This window comes from Trichosurus vulpecula, chromosome 7 (genome assembly GCF_011100635.1).
Source record: "Trichosurus vulpecula isolate mTriVul1 chromosome 7, mTriVul1.pri, whole genome shotgun sequence".
NCBI lineage: Eukaryota > Metazoa > Chordata > Mammalia > Diprotodontia > Phalangeridae > Trichosurus > Trichosurus vulpecula.
This window is the reverse complement of record NC_050579.1, coordinates 59,086,322-59,103,064: the sequence shown is the minus strand read 5'-3', so window position 1 is coordinate 59,103,064 and position 16,743 is coordinate 59,086,322. Positions and strand designations below refer to the sequence as shown.

At 42.2% G+C, this 16,743-nt stretch overlaps 1 protein-coding gene across 1 annotated transcript in view; it reads left to right on the top strand.

The window, feature by feature from the left end:
- CD53 (CD53 molecule) overlaps nucleotides 1–14,705 on the top strand; it is a 42,841-nt gene extending 28,136 nt beyond the window's left edge. The window contains exons 3-9 of the mRNA XM_036767387.1: nucleotides 5,773–5,852; nucleotides 6,800–6,988; nucleotides 8,432–8,506; nucleotides 9,081–9,176; nucleotides 10,080–10,160; nucleotides 12,251–12,334; nucleotides 13,480–14,705. Of these exons, the coding sequence (XP_036623282.1) occupies nucleotides 5,790–5,852; nucleotides 6,800–6,988; nucleotides 8,432–8,506; nucleotides 9,081–9,176; nucleotides 10,080–10,160; nucleotides 12,251–12,334; nucleotides 13,480–13,551 (660 nt within the window). The 5' untranslated portion in view covers nucleotides 5,773–5,789 and the 3' untranslated portion in view covers nucleotides 13,552–14,705. The remainder of the gene's footprint in view (nucleotides 1–5,772; nucleotides 5,853–6,799; nucleotides 6,989–8,431; nucleotides 8,507–9,080; nucleotides 9,177–10,079; nucleotides 10,161–12,250; nucleotides 12,335–13,479) is intronic.
- Nucleotides 14,706–16,743: the final 2,038 nt, after the last annotated feature.

The window sequence follows — 16,743 nt, the reverse complement described above, 5'->3', positions numbered from 1 at the left end:
AGCTTTCTTGGCCACTGATTATCACACTGTTAATTCATTTGGAGCTTTCAGTCCACTGAAACCCCCAGCTCTATTTCAAATGAACTGCTGTCTTGACACCCCTCTCCCATTTTGTATTTGTGAAGTCAATTTTTGAATCCAAGTATAAAACTTTACATCTAGCCACATGAAATTTTATCTTAGCATCTATTTTGCTCCACTCTTCTAGCCTGTTAATCCTTTTGGATTCTGTCATCCAGTATATTTATCATCTCTCCCAGATTTTTGTCACCTGAAAATTTGATAAGCATATCACTTATGCCTTTATCCAAGTAAGTCATTGATAAAAATGTTAAAATAGAACAAAGAACTAATATTGTTTCTGGTGGCATCCCCAAAATTTCACACTTGAGCTTCTCATCCCTCTTGGGCTGCCATAATCTCCTACCTATTCTTTTTCTGAACTTCTTGAAATTTATTACCAACCTTTGCCCAGATTTCCTCTCTTTTTCCATCATGAATTCTAAGATGGAGCAATCAGTTTCCCACAAAGTTGCCATCATTTCCACTTTGATAACCAGTTCCTCTTTGTTGGTCGGAATTAACTCTAGAATAGCTTTTCCCTTCCTCAATTTATCTACTTTTGAAAGAATGAAATTATTAAAGCCAGTCAAAAATCTATCAGCTTATTTGCCTTTGGCACAAGAGCTCCAGAAGGTGTCCAAAAAATTAAAGTGGGCCATACCTCTGTAGCAAATTTGTGGATTTTTTACTGAAACATCTCTTTCCTCTGACTGGGCTGTATTTTTTTGTTTGTTTCTCTTTCCATTGAGCTTAAATTCTCTCCATCTTGCTTCCTCCCTCTGGTTCCTAGATCTCCTTACATAGGTTTTCTTGTTTTTTTGATGTCTCATAAAGTCATTAGCTTCCATTCGCCCAGTTCTAATTTTTAAGGGATTATTTTCTTCAGTGGGCTTTTGTAACTCCTTTTTCCATTTAGACAGTTCTACTTTTTAAGTTCTTTTCTTCAGTGAATTTTTGTATCTCTCTTTCCATTTGGCCAATTCTTCTTTTCAAGGCATTCTCCTCTTCATTTGATTTTTGTGCCTCTTTTACCATTTAGCCTATTCTGTTTTTTAAGGTATTACTTTCTTCAGTATTTTTGTGCCTCCTTTATCAAGGTGTTGACTATTTTTTGGTGATTTTCTCACATCACTCTAATTTCACTTCCCAATTTTTCCTCTACCTCTCTTACTTGATTTTTAAAACCCTTTTTGAGCTCTTCTATGGTTTAAGACCAATTCATATTTTTCTTTAAGGCTTTGGATGCAGCAGTTTTGACTTTGTTGTCCTCTTCTGATTTTATGTTTTGATCTTCCCTGTCAACATGGTAACTTTCTATAGTCAGGATATTTTTACGTTGTTTACTTATTTTTTTCCCCAACCTATTTTTTGACTTTTAACTCTATGCTAAAGTGGGGCTCTTCCTCTAGGTTGGAAGGGTACTGTCCTAAGCTTCATAGTTTTTGTGCAGCTGTTTCTAGAGATAATTCTGGGGACCTGTAAGTTTTCAGTTCTTCAAGGTTGTATGATCTAGGGAGAGGTAGGTTTACCCCTCTCCTGACCTGTGCTCTGGTCTGTGAGAGACCATACTCTTTTCTGCCCTGCATCTGTAACCAGTGGCCACAAGTTGCGGTGTGCTAGTGCTACTCCTTGCTCTAGGACTTTGACCCAAGACTGTGACTCAGATCCGGTGTGGGCAGTGCAACTGAATCCTGCCCTCCGTGCCAACAAAGGGACCCTTCTAATCTTCTTCTGGCCAGTTGTGCAACCCCCATAACATCTGTGGGCTGAGAGGCTTGGAAGATGCTTCTACTGATTCATTCACCCCCCAAAGGCTTACTGCTAGTTTGCTGGGGCCCAGTGTGAGCTGGTTCAGTCTGTGCTGGACTATGCTCCACTCTCACCTCAGTGACATATCTTTCCTGCTGACTTCCTAAGTTGTCTTGGTCTGGAAAACTGTTTCACTCCATCCTTTTGTGGGTTCTGCTGCTCCAGAATTTATTTTGAGATGACATTTAAAGTTGTTTGGATGGGCAATCTGAGAGAGCTCAGGCAAGTCCCTGCCTTTTCTCTGCCATCTTGGTTCCACCTGTCTATCACTTCTTGTATCAGTAAGGCAAAATTCATGACCTTGAGGATGACCACAAACATGCCTGTGTGGTTCAGAATTGCAAAGTATGAGAAACTCTCTAGGTAGAAGGCAGAGGAAGTATAACATTTATTTAGACTCCAGAGGATCAAATCCAAGGACTAATACTTCCAATGTGATATAGCAGTAATTATATTCCAAAACCAGTAAGCCCACCTCAATGTAGCAACAGGGAAATTATTACACAGTATTATAGCAAGGAACCAAGTCATCCTGTAACCTTCCCCCCTACTAGGGCCTTCCCATAAACAATCACTCACGAATCATAACTGTTTGCTTGCCTGTGTTCTCTCCCTGCTCAGTTTTCTGGTCTCTACAACTTCCTGGTTTCCACTCTCCACTCTGCACTCTTTCTGTAGCTCTGTTGTCTCATTCTCCTTGGGCTGAATTCTGACTTTTCTTCTTACTTCTGAATTCTCAATTTTCAGTTCTCAATGGCTAGCCTCTGGGTGTATGTACTCTTTTTTGGGGCCCCAAGGGCTTCATGCCCAATTGGCAAAAGGATGTGGGCCTGAGGCTTGGGGCCTAGTAAGTAAAGTGATTAGGCATGCCTACAAACTTGCCTTAATTGGCCCCACCTGAGGTCTATTTAGTGGGTGGGAAGGGTCTTTAATCCCTGATTGGTATCACAAAGGTGTGGGCCTGCCTCTAATCAGGCCTCCTTTTGTTGGCCCCTGCCTGAGACCTGTTCAATGGGTGGGAAAGATCTTTCACTTACTGATTGGCCTTACATTTCTTCCCCTCTACCTTTACCTTCATCTTCCCTTTAAGATATTCTGCTCCTTTTGAATAGTCTATATTCTTCCAGAGCCACATTCAAAAATTAAGTTCCATCTTATCAAATTTTAGTGATACCTATGAAGTTGAATCAACCTACTTGCATTACAAATTTTAATGCACTTTGCTTGTTAACTACATTTTATGCACGTGTGTATATAAATTCGAAGCCATATGTTTCTGGCTTCATTTACTTCTAGCAACCTCCACCATCTAGAAAATTCTGAGCACCTTGGACACTTCATGATGTGAACAATTGGTACAGCTTCACTGGCCATTCAGTAAGCACTAAGTCCAGCTCAGCTCATTTCAGTGCCAGTGGAGATATTATATACTGACTGATGTCTCCCACAAATATATGGAGGCACCTTGCCAACCTGTCCCTTTCTTAGTCTTAGTCCAGCCAAAAGCAATTATCTCATAATGTGGTCAAATTGTTCTGTTCCCGGCCAAACATGACATACTTTATTTCTGTTATATACTCCAGGCTTCTCTTTTGTGAAGATTTTGCCTTCAAATAAGGGCTTCCTCTATCCAGTAAAGAGTAGGGCAAGTAGTGTTTACTGCTGATTTCTGGGATCATAATCATAGTATCAGAGCATATAAAGCAGGAGGGGACATTTGGGATCTCTTAGGCCAGCCCCCTCATTTTAGTGATGAGGAAACTGAAGACCAGAGAAATTCACTGTTTCATCTAAGGTCACACACATAGTAAACACCAGAGCTGGAATTCAGACTCAGTCTCCTGATTCCAAATTCTGTGCTCAAAATCAAGGCTCAAGATAGTAACCCTATCCTACTATTAAAGCTCCCTGCTTGCTGAAGAGGTTCCTAGCCTATCTCAATAGCTTCTTTTTCACATTGTTTTCCTGCAAATTACTGGGGATCTCCATTTCTATACTTCTTTCTTTGACACCTGCTACTTTGTAATCTTTAGCAAAGCTTTCTAGGTTCTTTCTGGTGATATATTTATTCCCACGTGAATCACCAGACATGGCTTGTGTCTTAGGTTTGACAAATCTTTGGAGGATCTCCATCATATGGTGAGTACTTATGCCCCAGGCAGACAGCCAGTGTCCTTATTGTTAATATCACAGCTGCCTTGGCAGTACTCAGAAAGAAATAACCAACTTCCACCACTTATCACTTCTTCCTCTGACCCTTCCTGGATGACCTGTCTGCTGATAACACCTATGGATCCATCTTGGTCCTCAGAGCAAATGAAGCTGCTATTTTGGAGCATGAAGTCCTGTGGGACTATGCAAGCCCGGGTATGGCAGTAGAGTGGGAGTCTTGTGGTGACATGATAGCAAAGTAGAATAGAGAGGATAAAGGTAGCTAAAAAGTGGAGGGCAGAGACAATCTTATCCACTTTGATGTGAAGGAAAAGACTCAGGATTTGTTGGCTGGTTTTATGTACACGCTTCTAAGGGCTTTTAAAGAACCAGGTGGTGGAACCCATCCCCTTCTTCCCAGCCTTGTCTAGCCTCTATATTTCTCCATTCTCCACCCCACCCCCATGTGAGGATGGGGACCCTTAATTTGTGGCCCTGTAGCAAACACTCTGATTCACTCGGCTGAGCAGAACTTAGGGTCATTGGTATTTGCTGAAACGAAGAAAGTAAGATGGATTTCCAAGCACCTAAGTTCCGAGGCCTGGTTGTGTTTGGTTTGGTTTGGAGAGTAATTCTTGCTGTATTCCTGACTTTAGTTAGGAGAAAAGAAGACTTGGTGAGGAGAGGGCTGAACATGATGTGTCTTTAAATAGATGAAGGATTTTCATGTGGAAAAGGGATCAGCATTGTTCTGCTTTGGCTAAGGTAGCAGAACATAGGAAGAAGTTACAGAGTTACTCTGGCTGGGCGTGGTGAGAGTCACCCATAAACCCAACTGCCACAGAGGCTGAGCTGCAATGGGCTCAGCAATGACATGGTCAGCCCCTAGAGATGTGGTTCCACCAGACTATCTAAGGAGGGTCAAACTGGCCTAGTTATAAATGGAGCAGGTCAAAGCTTCCATGTTGATTAGCAGTGGGATGGAGACCTTGAGTAGCCCCTGTACTTCTAACCTCGGTGAGATGGGAAGACCCAGGCTTTTTTTTAAAAAAAATCAGATTGAATATAAAAAGAGTTTCTTATGATAATAATTAGAGCTGTCCAAAGATAGAATGGGCTGACTTGGAAGGTTGTGTGTCCCCTGTCACTAAAGTTAAGGATATTACATATGGAATTCATGCTTTTGGGTAAGAGCTAAACTAGATAACCTCTGAGATTTTCTTGCAACCCCATTATTTTCTGATTGTCAATGCATTGTGATATGTCAGAGGCTAGGAGATCTTGGAAGTTAGGGGATTCTTAGCAGGTACAGGGAAGACTTATGATCTATCTCTCTGGAACAGATTCCTAAGTATCAGGAAATTGAATATCTCAAAGTACCTAAAGCCATTCTATAGAGCTGAAGTTCCTTTGTTCTCTGAACTTGGCCACCATGCCTCAGCTTCCTTGTTTCCCCATCCTTGAAGCCTATGTCTCCCTTTGGTGAATTCTTCCTAGAATTTCCATATTGAAGAAGGGCCCAGAGCAGCCATCCTTCATTCTGTGTACTTCACCATCATGCCCTACACTCCCTTCCCCTTTTTATGTTGTATCCCCCTGTCCCCCTTAGAATATAATCTTCTTGAGGGGAAGGACTGCCTTTCGTTTGCTTGGGCTATGTGTTCAGCACAGTGCCTGGCACATAGTAAGCCTTTAATAAATGTTTGTTGATTGATTTATTGATTCTTCCTTCCAACTTCCCTTCTCTAGGGCAAGACTGCCCCAGCATGGGCATGAGTAGCTTGAAAGTGCTGAAATATGTGGTATTCTTCTTCAACCTACTGTTCTGGGTAAGCATTATTAGTTGGTTGGCTTTGCTCCTCTCTCAGAATCCTAAAAAAAAAAAAAGCTCTATCCCATCCAGCATACTAGAACTCCATGGAGAGAGAGAGAGGGGGGGGGGGGGGGAGGGGGGGGGAGAGAGAGAGAGAGAGAGAGAGAGAGAGAGAGAGAGAAGAGAGAGAGAGAGATTTTCTCTTATCTCCCCTCCATGCCACAATGTAGCCCCCAAAATCATTAAAGATATTAATAACTGGGTCACTCCATGATCTCAAAAGACTTGGAGAATTAATCCCATTTTTCTTGGCTTCTGCTACTCTGCTTCTGCTATGGGACATGGCTTGGGAGCCACAGACTCAGGAGTGAAATCCTTGTAGGAACCATTCTGGATTCCTTGAATGAATGACTAAATTTTAGAAAAAGTAGGCCATCCAGTCCTGGAAGTTTTCACTGTGTCAAACTCTGATCAAAGCCAAAGAGCCTTGAACATAGTCTGTGTTGGCTACTTGGGTTTTCAAAGTGTCTGCATAGCAGGAAGAGCTAGGTGGGAAGTTTTCTACCCTTGCCTATCCCAAATCAAGGTAGTTAAAGGAAGGTTCATCATAGGAGATACTTCAGGGAGGGCGAACTTGGGGCTCTAGGATAGCCAGTATCTGGGAATGAGTATGTTTTTTAGGGATCAAGCCTGCCCTGCTCTCTAGGATGTTTTGGATAGATGTTGGGTGAGAACTTTCCCCTAAGAAATGACAGTTTCTCTCAACCCTACTTTCTTTCTGATGCTCCATACCTTCTTGCATGTGAGAGTCTGAGGCCTTAGAGTCACTAACCAGATTCTTGGTGGTAAGAACACCTTGGGGGCACAAGGGTAGATCTGGCCTCCAGTCAAGAAAGACCCTAAGAGGAACACTGGTGGCCATCCCCTTGTTTTCAAGGGTATCCCTGGTCTTGTTTGTTTCAGGTCTGTGGCTGTACCATTTTGGGCTTTGGGATCTACTTCCTGATCAAAAATAGTTTTGGAGCCCTGTTCTACAGCCTTCCCTCCCTCACCGTGGGCAATGTCATCATCATTGTGGGAACTATTATCATGGTGGTTGCCTTCTTGGGGTGTATGGGCTCGATTAAAGAAAACAAGTGCCTTCTCATGTCGGTGAGTGTCAGCCATGGGGGACTGATGCCATGTGGAATAACTGGGATGCTTTTTAGGGTTCAATAAACTTTGTCTTTTTAACATAGCTTTATATGGGCAGCAAGGTGGCACAGTGGATAGAGTTCCTGGCCTGCAGTCAGGAAAACTCATCTCCCTGAGTTCAAATCCAGCCTCAGACACTTACTGTGTGACCCTGGGCAAGTCACTTAACCCTGTTTGCCTAAGTTTCTCATCTGTAAAATGAGCTGGAGAAGAAATGGCAAACTACTCCAGTATCTGGGCCAAGAAAACCCCAAATGGGGTCACAAAGAGTAGGACATTACTAAAACAGCTAAACAACAAAAAAATTATATGGAGACTTTCCTTGCCCTATTCAGGAAGTTAGGTCAAGGTCAGTACTTGTGGTTCTGATCTTTTGGTAGGGGAGAATTTTCTGTCCCATATGTCTTATTATCTACCCTTCACGATGGGCAATCAGTCCCATAAAATTGTTCCATTTTTGCTGTCGTGCCCCTAAGGCCTGGCACATAGTAAGTAGGTCCTTAATAAAGATTTTTTTTAATATGGTTCCAACAGTAACCAGTAAGGTTTAATAGAAGAATTCCTGATAGTAATCAGCTATTTAGCTCTCTAGATACGACTAGGAGCTCCCTGAGAACAGATTGTGGTTCTTTCTCTATTTCCCCACATAGGACACTTTGCACAGGGGGCCACTCAAACCATGGTGTAAACTGACTGATTAAGACTGCCTAATCATCTTATGCTTCCTCTGAGATCTGTTATTCAACCAGTCATTCCACCCCCTTCTAAGTCTTTGACTAAAGCCATGGGAGAGAAGGTATAAATTCCTGTTCTCCAGAGCTCCCTGTCCAATAAAGAGTGTGTTCTCGTTCTCTCATTCTCTCTCTCTCTCTCTCTCTCTCTCTCTCTCTCTCTCTCTCTCTCTCTCTCTCTCTCTCTCCCCCCCCCTCCCCTTCTCCCCTCCCCTCTGTCTTTATCACACACACACATCAGCTTGTATGAGAGACACAATACCTCCCCAAATGTAAAGAAATACAAATCAGCCACGGTCACCCAGTCAGTATGATTCATTTGTTAATTAAATACTCCCTGTGCCAACACCATAAACTCCCGGCCTTCAAGATGGAATATGGGACAAGTGTGAAGAAATATCTAAATAAAAGAACTCAAGATGAACAAAAATGTGCACATAAATACTAAGTGACTGGGACGGACAGAGTTAATCAAATAAAGGGTTAAGTAAATGGACATAGGGAAAGATGATAGTTCTTGGAATGATTGGATCTTAAAATTGTAGAATCTCAGAGTGGGAAGGGATGTCTGGCATTCTCTTGACCAATCCACTGCTAAGAACAACGTGTCCCACTAGTGCTGGTCCCTTCGTTGTCCCAGTAGGTGACCTTGTTCTCTCTTTCCTGGTAGTTCTTTGTCCTGCTCCTGTTCATCCTTTTGATTGAGGTGACGATGGCCATCCTGCTTTTTGTGTATGAACAGAAGGTATGTGATGGGGAATGTTATTCCCTGTATCATTTTTAAGAAGGAAAAATTTTGATCTTTGTGTGTGTGGGAAAAATAGTCATGCAGAGGTTTGTGGGTCGGATTTACATGTGGGACATCAATTTCCATAAGTTGATTGATATCAGTCATCCTTCTGAGCATGCAGGAGCAAATATCATCCAGAATCTGTTGAAAACAATCTCAGTTGTCAATACTAATACAGCTACAAAACTGTGTGACAGGACTGAATAGTTTTTTTTCTCCCCTGGAAATAAAATGATATAACCCAAAGACCAGTATCTCAATGCCTAAATTGCTTTGATATTTTGATCACTTTTAAAAAATCTTTTTAAACTAAAGCCTCTTAACTACCTGCCAGTAAATCAAATATACTCAAGACATACACTCTACTCCTCTCTCATCTTTGGCATTCTCTCTAGGTCTGGGAAGAAAGATTACAGGGGAAAACAGAAAGAAACTATTTGCCTGTACTAGGCTCCAACTTTGTCCCCTAAAAAACTCCTTCAATGATCTAACTTTTGCTTCCTGATATCTTCCTTTCTGGATTGTTTAGATAGATTATTATGTGGCTAGTGACCTGAGCCAGAGTATCCAACGCTACAAGTCTGATAACAGCACCAAGATGGCGTGGGATGGAATCCAGGAGTATGTAAGTCAAGTCTACATCATCTCTGGGCAGGAGACTATGGGCTGAAGCACTCTTTGAGTTTACACATTGGAGACTTGGGAAAAGAGCCTCATTGGTATTCAGTTCTCTCCCCTTTCTGCCCACCCCAACTCTCAGAATGGCATGAAGCTTGTTCCCTGGAGGTAGGAGATCAAAATACTTCTCTTTGCTCATAGTTACATGGTACAGTACAGAGAATAATGGACTTGAAGTCATAAAGATCTGGATTTGAATCCTACCCTTGACAACAATTAGCACCGTGATTATGGGCATGTTGGTCATTCTGAGATTTAACCTCTTTAAGCTTCAAATTTTTATCTGTAAAGTGAAGATAATACCTGTAGTGCCCACCTCACAGGATTGTCGTAATAATTATATGAGATAACAGCCATACAAAATATTTTGTGAACTTTAAAGTGCTATGGGAACATCAGCTTATTGTTATTATTAGTAGCAGTAGTTCTGTATTTGGCCTGTGTTTGCCTGAAAATGGAACATAGGAATTCAACATTAAGATCCTGACCAGCCACACCTGGGTATATCCCATGTGTGATGATCAGTGCCTACTCTCTGGCCCTGTCTGATGCTGATCAGGACAGCAGGCAGCTGCCAAGGATGGTGGCAGAACTGAGCCAAAGGCAAAAGCAGAGGCAATGTCTAAGGCAGACTAAGTCTACCATAGCCCCTATGAGTCAAACCCATGGCCCAGTCCATGAGCCAGACCATGACCAATGTCTGCCAGAAACCCTTCACTAGCCTAGGTCAGCTTCTCTGGAGGCAAACTGCAAAGTTTTATCTTTCTCTCCAAGGAATGGGGTTTAATCATTCCATATTCCTTAAGCCACTGACTCCTTACAAATGACCTTCTTTGGGTCTGTATTTCAGCTAGAGTGCTGTGGTGTAAATGGCACAAGCGACTGGAATGGCCACCCCCCGGAATCTTGCCCCTCTGATCCAAAGACTCAGGTAACTCAGGTGACGACTCTCCTGTGTGTTTCTTTTGAGAAAAGAATGATTGCTTTGGAAACTATCAAGTATTGTGAGGTCACAGTGCTCCAAGCTGGAGACAGCAGACTATAAGTAAAAAGGCATCCCAGGAGATGGACAGATCCATAGTATTACCAGTTAGCTAAATGAAGCAGAAGATTAATAACAGACCCACTCAGTTTTGGTGCTAGAGTGATGGAAAGGCCTGAGGTACACAGCTAGGGCTCTTTACTGGTACTCTAAACAAAAGCACTAAAAGCAAATCTTTCAGTCTCCTTAAGCTTTGGGTTCTTCACTTACAAAGTTGGCTTACTTGCACTATCCATCCCAACATCTAGCAAAGTACCAGGTACACATTAGGTGCTTAATAAGTGTTGGTGACTGACTGTCTACCATACAAGATGGTGGTAAAAGGAAAGTGCTACGTAGACCTTAAGATGCTTTATAAAAATGAGTTGTCATTGTTATTAGGGATGATGATTAACAGACTGCTCGGCGTAGGGGTGGCATGCTGGATTTGGAATTAGGAAGCCCTGAGTTCATATCCCACCTCTGACAATTTATTAGCATTGTGACCATGGGCAAGTAATTTAATCTCTCTGAGCTTTAGGCAGTTCTCTACAACTACAGGTTTGAGGTGAATTTAGATCCGTCTCATCCACAAAATCACCGATTCTTGATATATTGACATGATGAAAACAATAAAATTAGAAGGAAAAGATTAGTCTGAAGAGGAATGGGGCCTTGTCTCGACACTTTTGAGCTGATAGGAGGACCTCTCTTGTTCAGAAATAGGAGTCAAGGGATAGACCAAAGTAGGGCAACCCTCAGACCCCTTCCACAACCACCTTTCGGTGAAGAAGAAATCCTAGTTTGGCTCATGCCTTCCTGAAGATTCCAATATGCAATTATGAGGTGGGTGGCAAACTGTATTTCCACTAGAGTTGTCCTGGACCTCCAGAAGGAGCATAATTCCCACCTACCCACTTCCCAGATCAGAATGGGACATCTCCTCAGGATAATTTCCTTCCTCCCACTGTCCTAACCCTCCCCCAAGGCAGTGTGAGGGTCCCCAGTCTTCTCAGGCCTTTGGGACTACAGACTGAGATACTTTCCATGCCATGCTTCAGTTTCTCTATCCAATCCAGTCTAAGCTAAGAAACAGCAAACCTACTATGTGTGAGGAACTGGAAATACAAAGACAAAACATACAAGAATATACCTGATGATTTGTAAAATAAAAGAGCCCTAACAACTCAGGAAAACCAGGAAAGAATCTCCAAAGGAGGTGGGACGTATGTTGAATCTTGAAGGAAAGCAGGGATTCTAAGAGGTGGCGGTGAGAAGGGAAGCTATCCCAGGAATGGGGCACAGCTTACACAAAGGTGCGGTGGTGGTAGATGAGAAAAACCAAGGCCAGTTTGGCTGGAATATAGGGTGCATGAAAGGCTGTGAGGTGAAGAAGCCTTGAGAGACAGGCTGGAGTAAGCCTGGAAAGGTCAGGGCTTTAAATCACAAAGGTGAGAAGTTTTTCTTTTATCCCAGAACAAAAGGGAGCCTTTGCAACTTCTTGAGCCAGAGGATGCTGTGCTCCTATCTTGTGTTTTAGGAAGATGACTGGGACAGTTGTATGGAGGATAGCCTGGAGAAGGGAAAGACCAGGAGCCCAAAAAGAAGCTTGTTGCAATAGTCTGAGAAGTGATGGGGGAGAAAAATACTTGTCTCTCATAGAACTAGGTAAGGGAAAATATGAAGGCTCTTCCAGACAGCTGAAACAACTAGATACAACAAGGATATCAATATTTTTGAAAGGAAGCATAGTGTATAGGAAGCTGGTTTTAGAGCCCAGGAGATCTAGGTTCAAGTTTGCCTCTGACACATACTGGCTGTGTGACCCTAGTTGAATCACTCAATTTCCTAAGGCTCTAGGCAATTCTGTAGGACTTTTAAGTTGCAGACAAAGTTCTGACCTGCATTGGTGGAAGGAATTTCCTCATAAGGGAGATTCCTATGTCACTGAAATCATAAGCCCCATCCCCATCATTATTTTTGTCTTCTATTTTCCCTAGGGATGTTACATGAAAGCAAAAGCATGGTTTCAGTCAAATTTCTTGTATATTGGAATCCTTATCATCAGTGTGTGTGTCATCCAGGTAAGAAGTCTATTTCCATGACAAGTCTAAATGAAACATAACTGCATCATTCTCATATCTGTCTCTTATCCTGCTCCAATTTACCCCAGTTTAGGTAGCAGAGAAAATCAGAGCAAGTCCCAGATCCTCCCTTCCACCAGCCAGATAGCAAGAAACCTGGTTATTGACTTGGTCTCGGGCAAATGAAATGTTTCCAGAACAGGGGCCAGCTGGGTAACCTGCCTTCATGGTCATAAGGTGTTCTGAGCCGAATAACTGGTCCAGCCAAAAGCCCCTACACTGACCCTATGGCCTTGGTTCCACCCCTGCTCTGAAAATACAGGTTGTTGACATTGAAGAGTTCCCTGGTTCAAATCCAAGGGCCTTCTTCACAGTCCTGAGAGGTGTCCTGGTGTAATGGATAGGGCAATGGACTTGGAGTCGAGAAGACCTGGTCAAATCTCCCTGCCTCCTAGACATTTATTAGTTGTGTGACCCTTGGCAAATCACTTGATCTCAGTTTTTAATCTCAGTTTCTTTGTAAAATGAGAAGTTTGGACCCAGTGATTTCTAAGGTCCTTTCCAGGTCTAAGTGTATGATTATAGGATCTTGATTTGCCTCTGTAAGAAGAGGGATTCTTACACTCAAGAGAGAAAAAAGCAAAAAGAATTGTAACCAACTTTCTCAGTCTGTTTTTCTCACTGCGGGAAATACTCGAGGGAGAATTTATGCTGCAGTGGCTCATTCTTTTCATGTGAGGCACCAATTTTTCCCTTTTCAACCCCATTACACCACATTTAATTGTTGGGGCTGAGATCAATTCATGAAGTTCTCAAGGGAAACCAGGTTTTTTGCCTTGAAATTAGAGGGGTGGCTCAGGAAGACTCGCCAGATAAGATATTGAATTCAGGGTTTGCTTTGAGGGTCATCTATGTAACCTCAGATTCCGTATGACACTCTGGGCATGAAAAATGTCCTATCCTATGGAACCCCTCTTCTCTTTTTCCATAAGCCTCTCACACCTAGCTGAGAGAGAAGACTCACTTAGGATAGTAGAAATGATAGAATGGAGTTGGTTTCATAGACTTCCTTGGATTCATCACGAACTGTGTGCAAGAAAGATGGCTCCTCCCAGGCAGCCCTCAGGTTTGACCTATCTTCTCAGGTGCTGGGGATGTCCTTTGCATTGACCCTGAACTGCCAGATTGAGAAAAACAGCCAATCTCTTGGGATATGACCGGAGCTATCCGAGTTGGAGAGAGGGACACCGTAACCATGGAAACATGTTTCACTGCTGGAAACCCTTTCCTAACTCTTCTTTATGGACATAAATCCTTGAATTATCACTTTCCTGAATTGGCTACTAAGCTCTCCTGTTGCATTTTCTCTTGGCCTTTCTCCACCTCATCCTCTAACCCAATTAGCTGGTAAGGCATTTGTTGGAGGTCAATGTGAATAAAGCTCTCATTCCTCCCACCACAACCCTTAAGGTAGTAACACAAATACCAATGCCTAGCCTAGGAGGGCTTTACAGATGTTGAAGGCCAAGAGAACATCTGGAGCTAGTAGTTCAAGTTGACTCATTTGTTCTACATTTCAGACCAATGTTTACCCATTTATTCAAACATATATTAAGCACTGACTATGTGCCAGACACTGTGCTAGGCACTGGGGGTACAAAGGCTCAAAGCATTAATTTGGTATTTGGATGTGAATGGCCTGGCCCTACTCTAAGCTGAAGAAAAGGAGAGAGCCTGAAATGTCCCATGCGTTCTCCATCTTTCTCTCAAATGCCCACCCAACTAATCCAACTCCTCTACCTTTGGTATCACCCAAGCCTGTCCCAAGCAGCCCTCAAATACCCCTTATCCGCACACACCTAGCCACCTTGCCTAGAGTAAAGATTCAAGATGTTCAATGCAAGAATCCCTCCCCCAGCTATCCAAACCCAGCAAAGACAGGCTGAGCAGAGTTCCAGCACCAAATCCACCACATCCTCACCATGACCACCTTCTCCCCTTTGAGTAGAGGGCCTTGGCTGAGAGGGAAGATGCCATGGGCTCTTCTTCTGAGAGGAGAGGCTTTGCTTATGCTCAGTGCCCCCTTTGTAGAGGACAGTACTGATGTCCCCAAAATACTTCTGGAATAATTTGTTTGTTGTTTGATTATACTCTCACCAACCAGCCTATCAGTCCTTCTATAGTCCTTTAGCAGAAAATGAGAAATTCAGTGGAATGCCAACTTGGGGGTTCAGAACCCATAATCCCTGCTAGAGTAATGCCAACTATTACATCAAGAAATGACTTGTTGATCTTTCTGTGTTTTGTCTATTAACCAAGGATTTCTTCATGTGTTTTCCCCACTGCAATAAATTAAACATTTCAAATTGTCCTTACTTTATTTTGACTTCTTGGAGTCCCGACCTTCCTGCCACTGAAAGTTATTAGGAAAGACAGGAGTTTAAATTCACAATCTTGGACAAAGGCAGACCTAATTATTGAAGGAGGGAGGAAAGTGATGACTGAGGAGCGCAAACAGCATGGAGTGTTGCAAACCAGATCCAGGACAGATCCAAGAATCTTTTAACCATAAGCTGTGAACCTGAATTCTAAATCAGTGAGTTCAGAGGTTAGTGGTGGAAGAGTTAGTAAAGGATAACAGGAAGAACTTAGAAGAATGGGAGGCCCAAAGACTTGAGAACTATAGACTATCATTGTGAAATACATGGTCTGTTTTTTTTGCTTGTTTGTTTTTTACTCCATCCAAACTTTTGGACACTGAGGCTGGACCTCCTGCACCTATGCTATCCCAAAGCATAGATAATCATGATGATCAGCACAGAGAATAGATATTTGTCTTTCTTAAGTAAGGATGGTAATATTTGCCTGACCTATCATATAAACTTATTGCAAGAATCAGTTATAATGGAGATCAGCAAAGGTAGTGGAATAGAAAGAAGCAGTACAACCCAGTTCTCTCCCAAAATTCTAACAAAGAATGAGGAAGAACACCAGACTGAGGAGTGATCATGAATCCAACAGAATGTTTTTTTTCTTTTTTTTCCTGGCCAAGACTGCAGATTCAGCACACAGGTGAATAATTGGAGCAGGGACAGGGATGAGGCATGGGCCCAAAGCACTGTCATTCTGACACTAGCACAGGATCTCAGATTTGGGGAGAATAAACAGAATAGGGATTGTGACAAAAGGTGGGCCCTGTAACTCAACCCTGGAGGAAGAATGCCGTCTCAACTCAAAGATCTGAGTTGGGGCTTGCAGTTGAATAACAAAAGCAGGAAATTTGGACCAGGAGTGATTCTACAGTTTTGTGGTTCTGAACCTACAGAGACTCCCAACTAGCAAGCAGGAACTGGAGCCAGCAATTGTCAACTGACACTCTAACTATGGGCAGGACTACAGTTATCGTGTACAGACCTAAAACAGAATCCAGAAACTGCTACCTCAGACCAGAAAGGGAATAATCAGATCATGCTCTGAATCAGACAGCTCAGGGGCCCCTGAAAGCTTGCAACTAGATGGCCTAAGCCATCTCTGAGATCCTTGAACAACACAATACTCAAGACATGGAGAAGGAAGTAGCAGGACCACATTAGTCCCCAGCATTCCCTCTAGATGTGCATAGATCTTGCCCCTAACGCAAAGTCCCAATTTGGGAAGTAAATCTTGAAAAACTAATAAATACAGAAACAAACAAAGACACTAGAAATAAAGGGCTATTGTGGAGACTGGTGCCAAGGATAAAAACTCAAAAGGATAACTCCAAAACATTTATAAGAAAAGCCTAAAGAAAAACAATGACTGTCTACAAGGTTAACTAGAATTCTTAGAAGAAATGAAACAAGACAAAGGAGGCAAGAAAGTTAAAAAGAGATATTTTAAAGGAAATGAGAGTTTTAGAAGAAAGAATTGGAAAAGAATGAGAAGTTCTAGAGGAAACATTTGGAAGGAAAATTAACAATTTCATAAAAGAGATACAAAACCTTATCAAAGTAACAGAATGCCTGAAAAATAGAACAGACCAAATAAAAATTAATGACTTTATGAGACAATAAGAAATATTAAAATAATCAACCAATAAACACTTATTAAGTGCCTGCTATGTGCCAGGCACTGTGCTAAGTGCCGGGTATACAAAGAGAAAAGACAATCTCTGCCCTTAAGGAGCTCACAATCTATTAGATGAGACAAAAAGTGAAAAAACATGCACAAACAAGCTATACATACACATATATATATACATATATATATGTGTGTATATATATATGTGTATACACACACACACACACATATGGTAAATAGGAAATGGTTAACATAGAGAAGCTACTAGACATTAGAAGTTTGGAGAAGGCTTCCTATAAAACATGGAACTTTAGTTCAAACTGAAAGGAAGCCAGATAAGTCAGCAGATG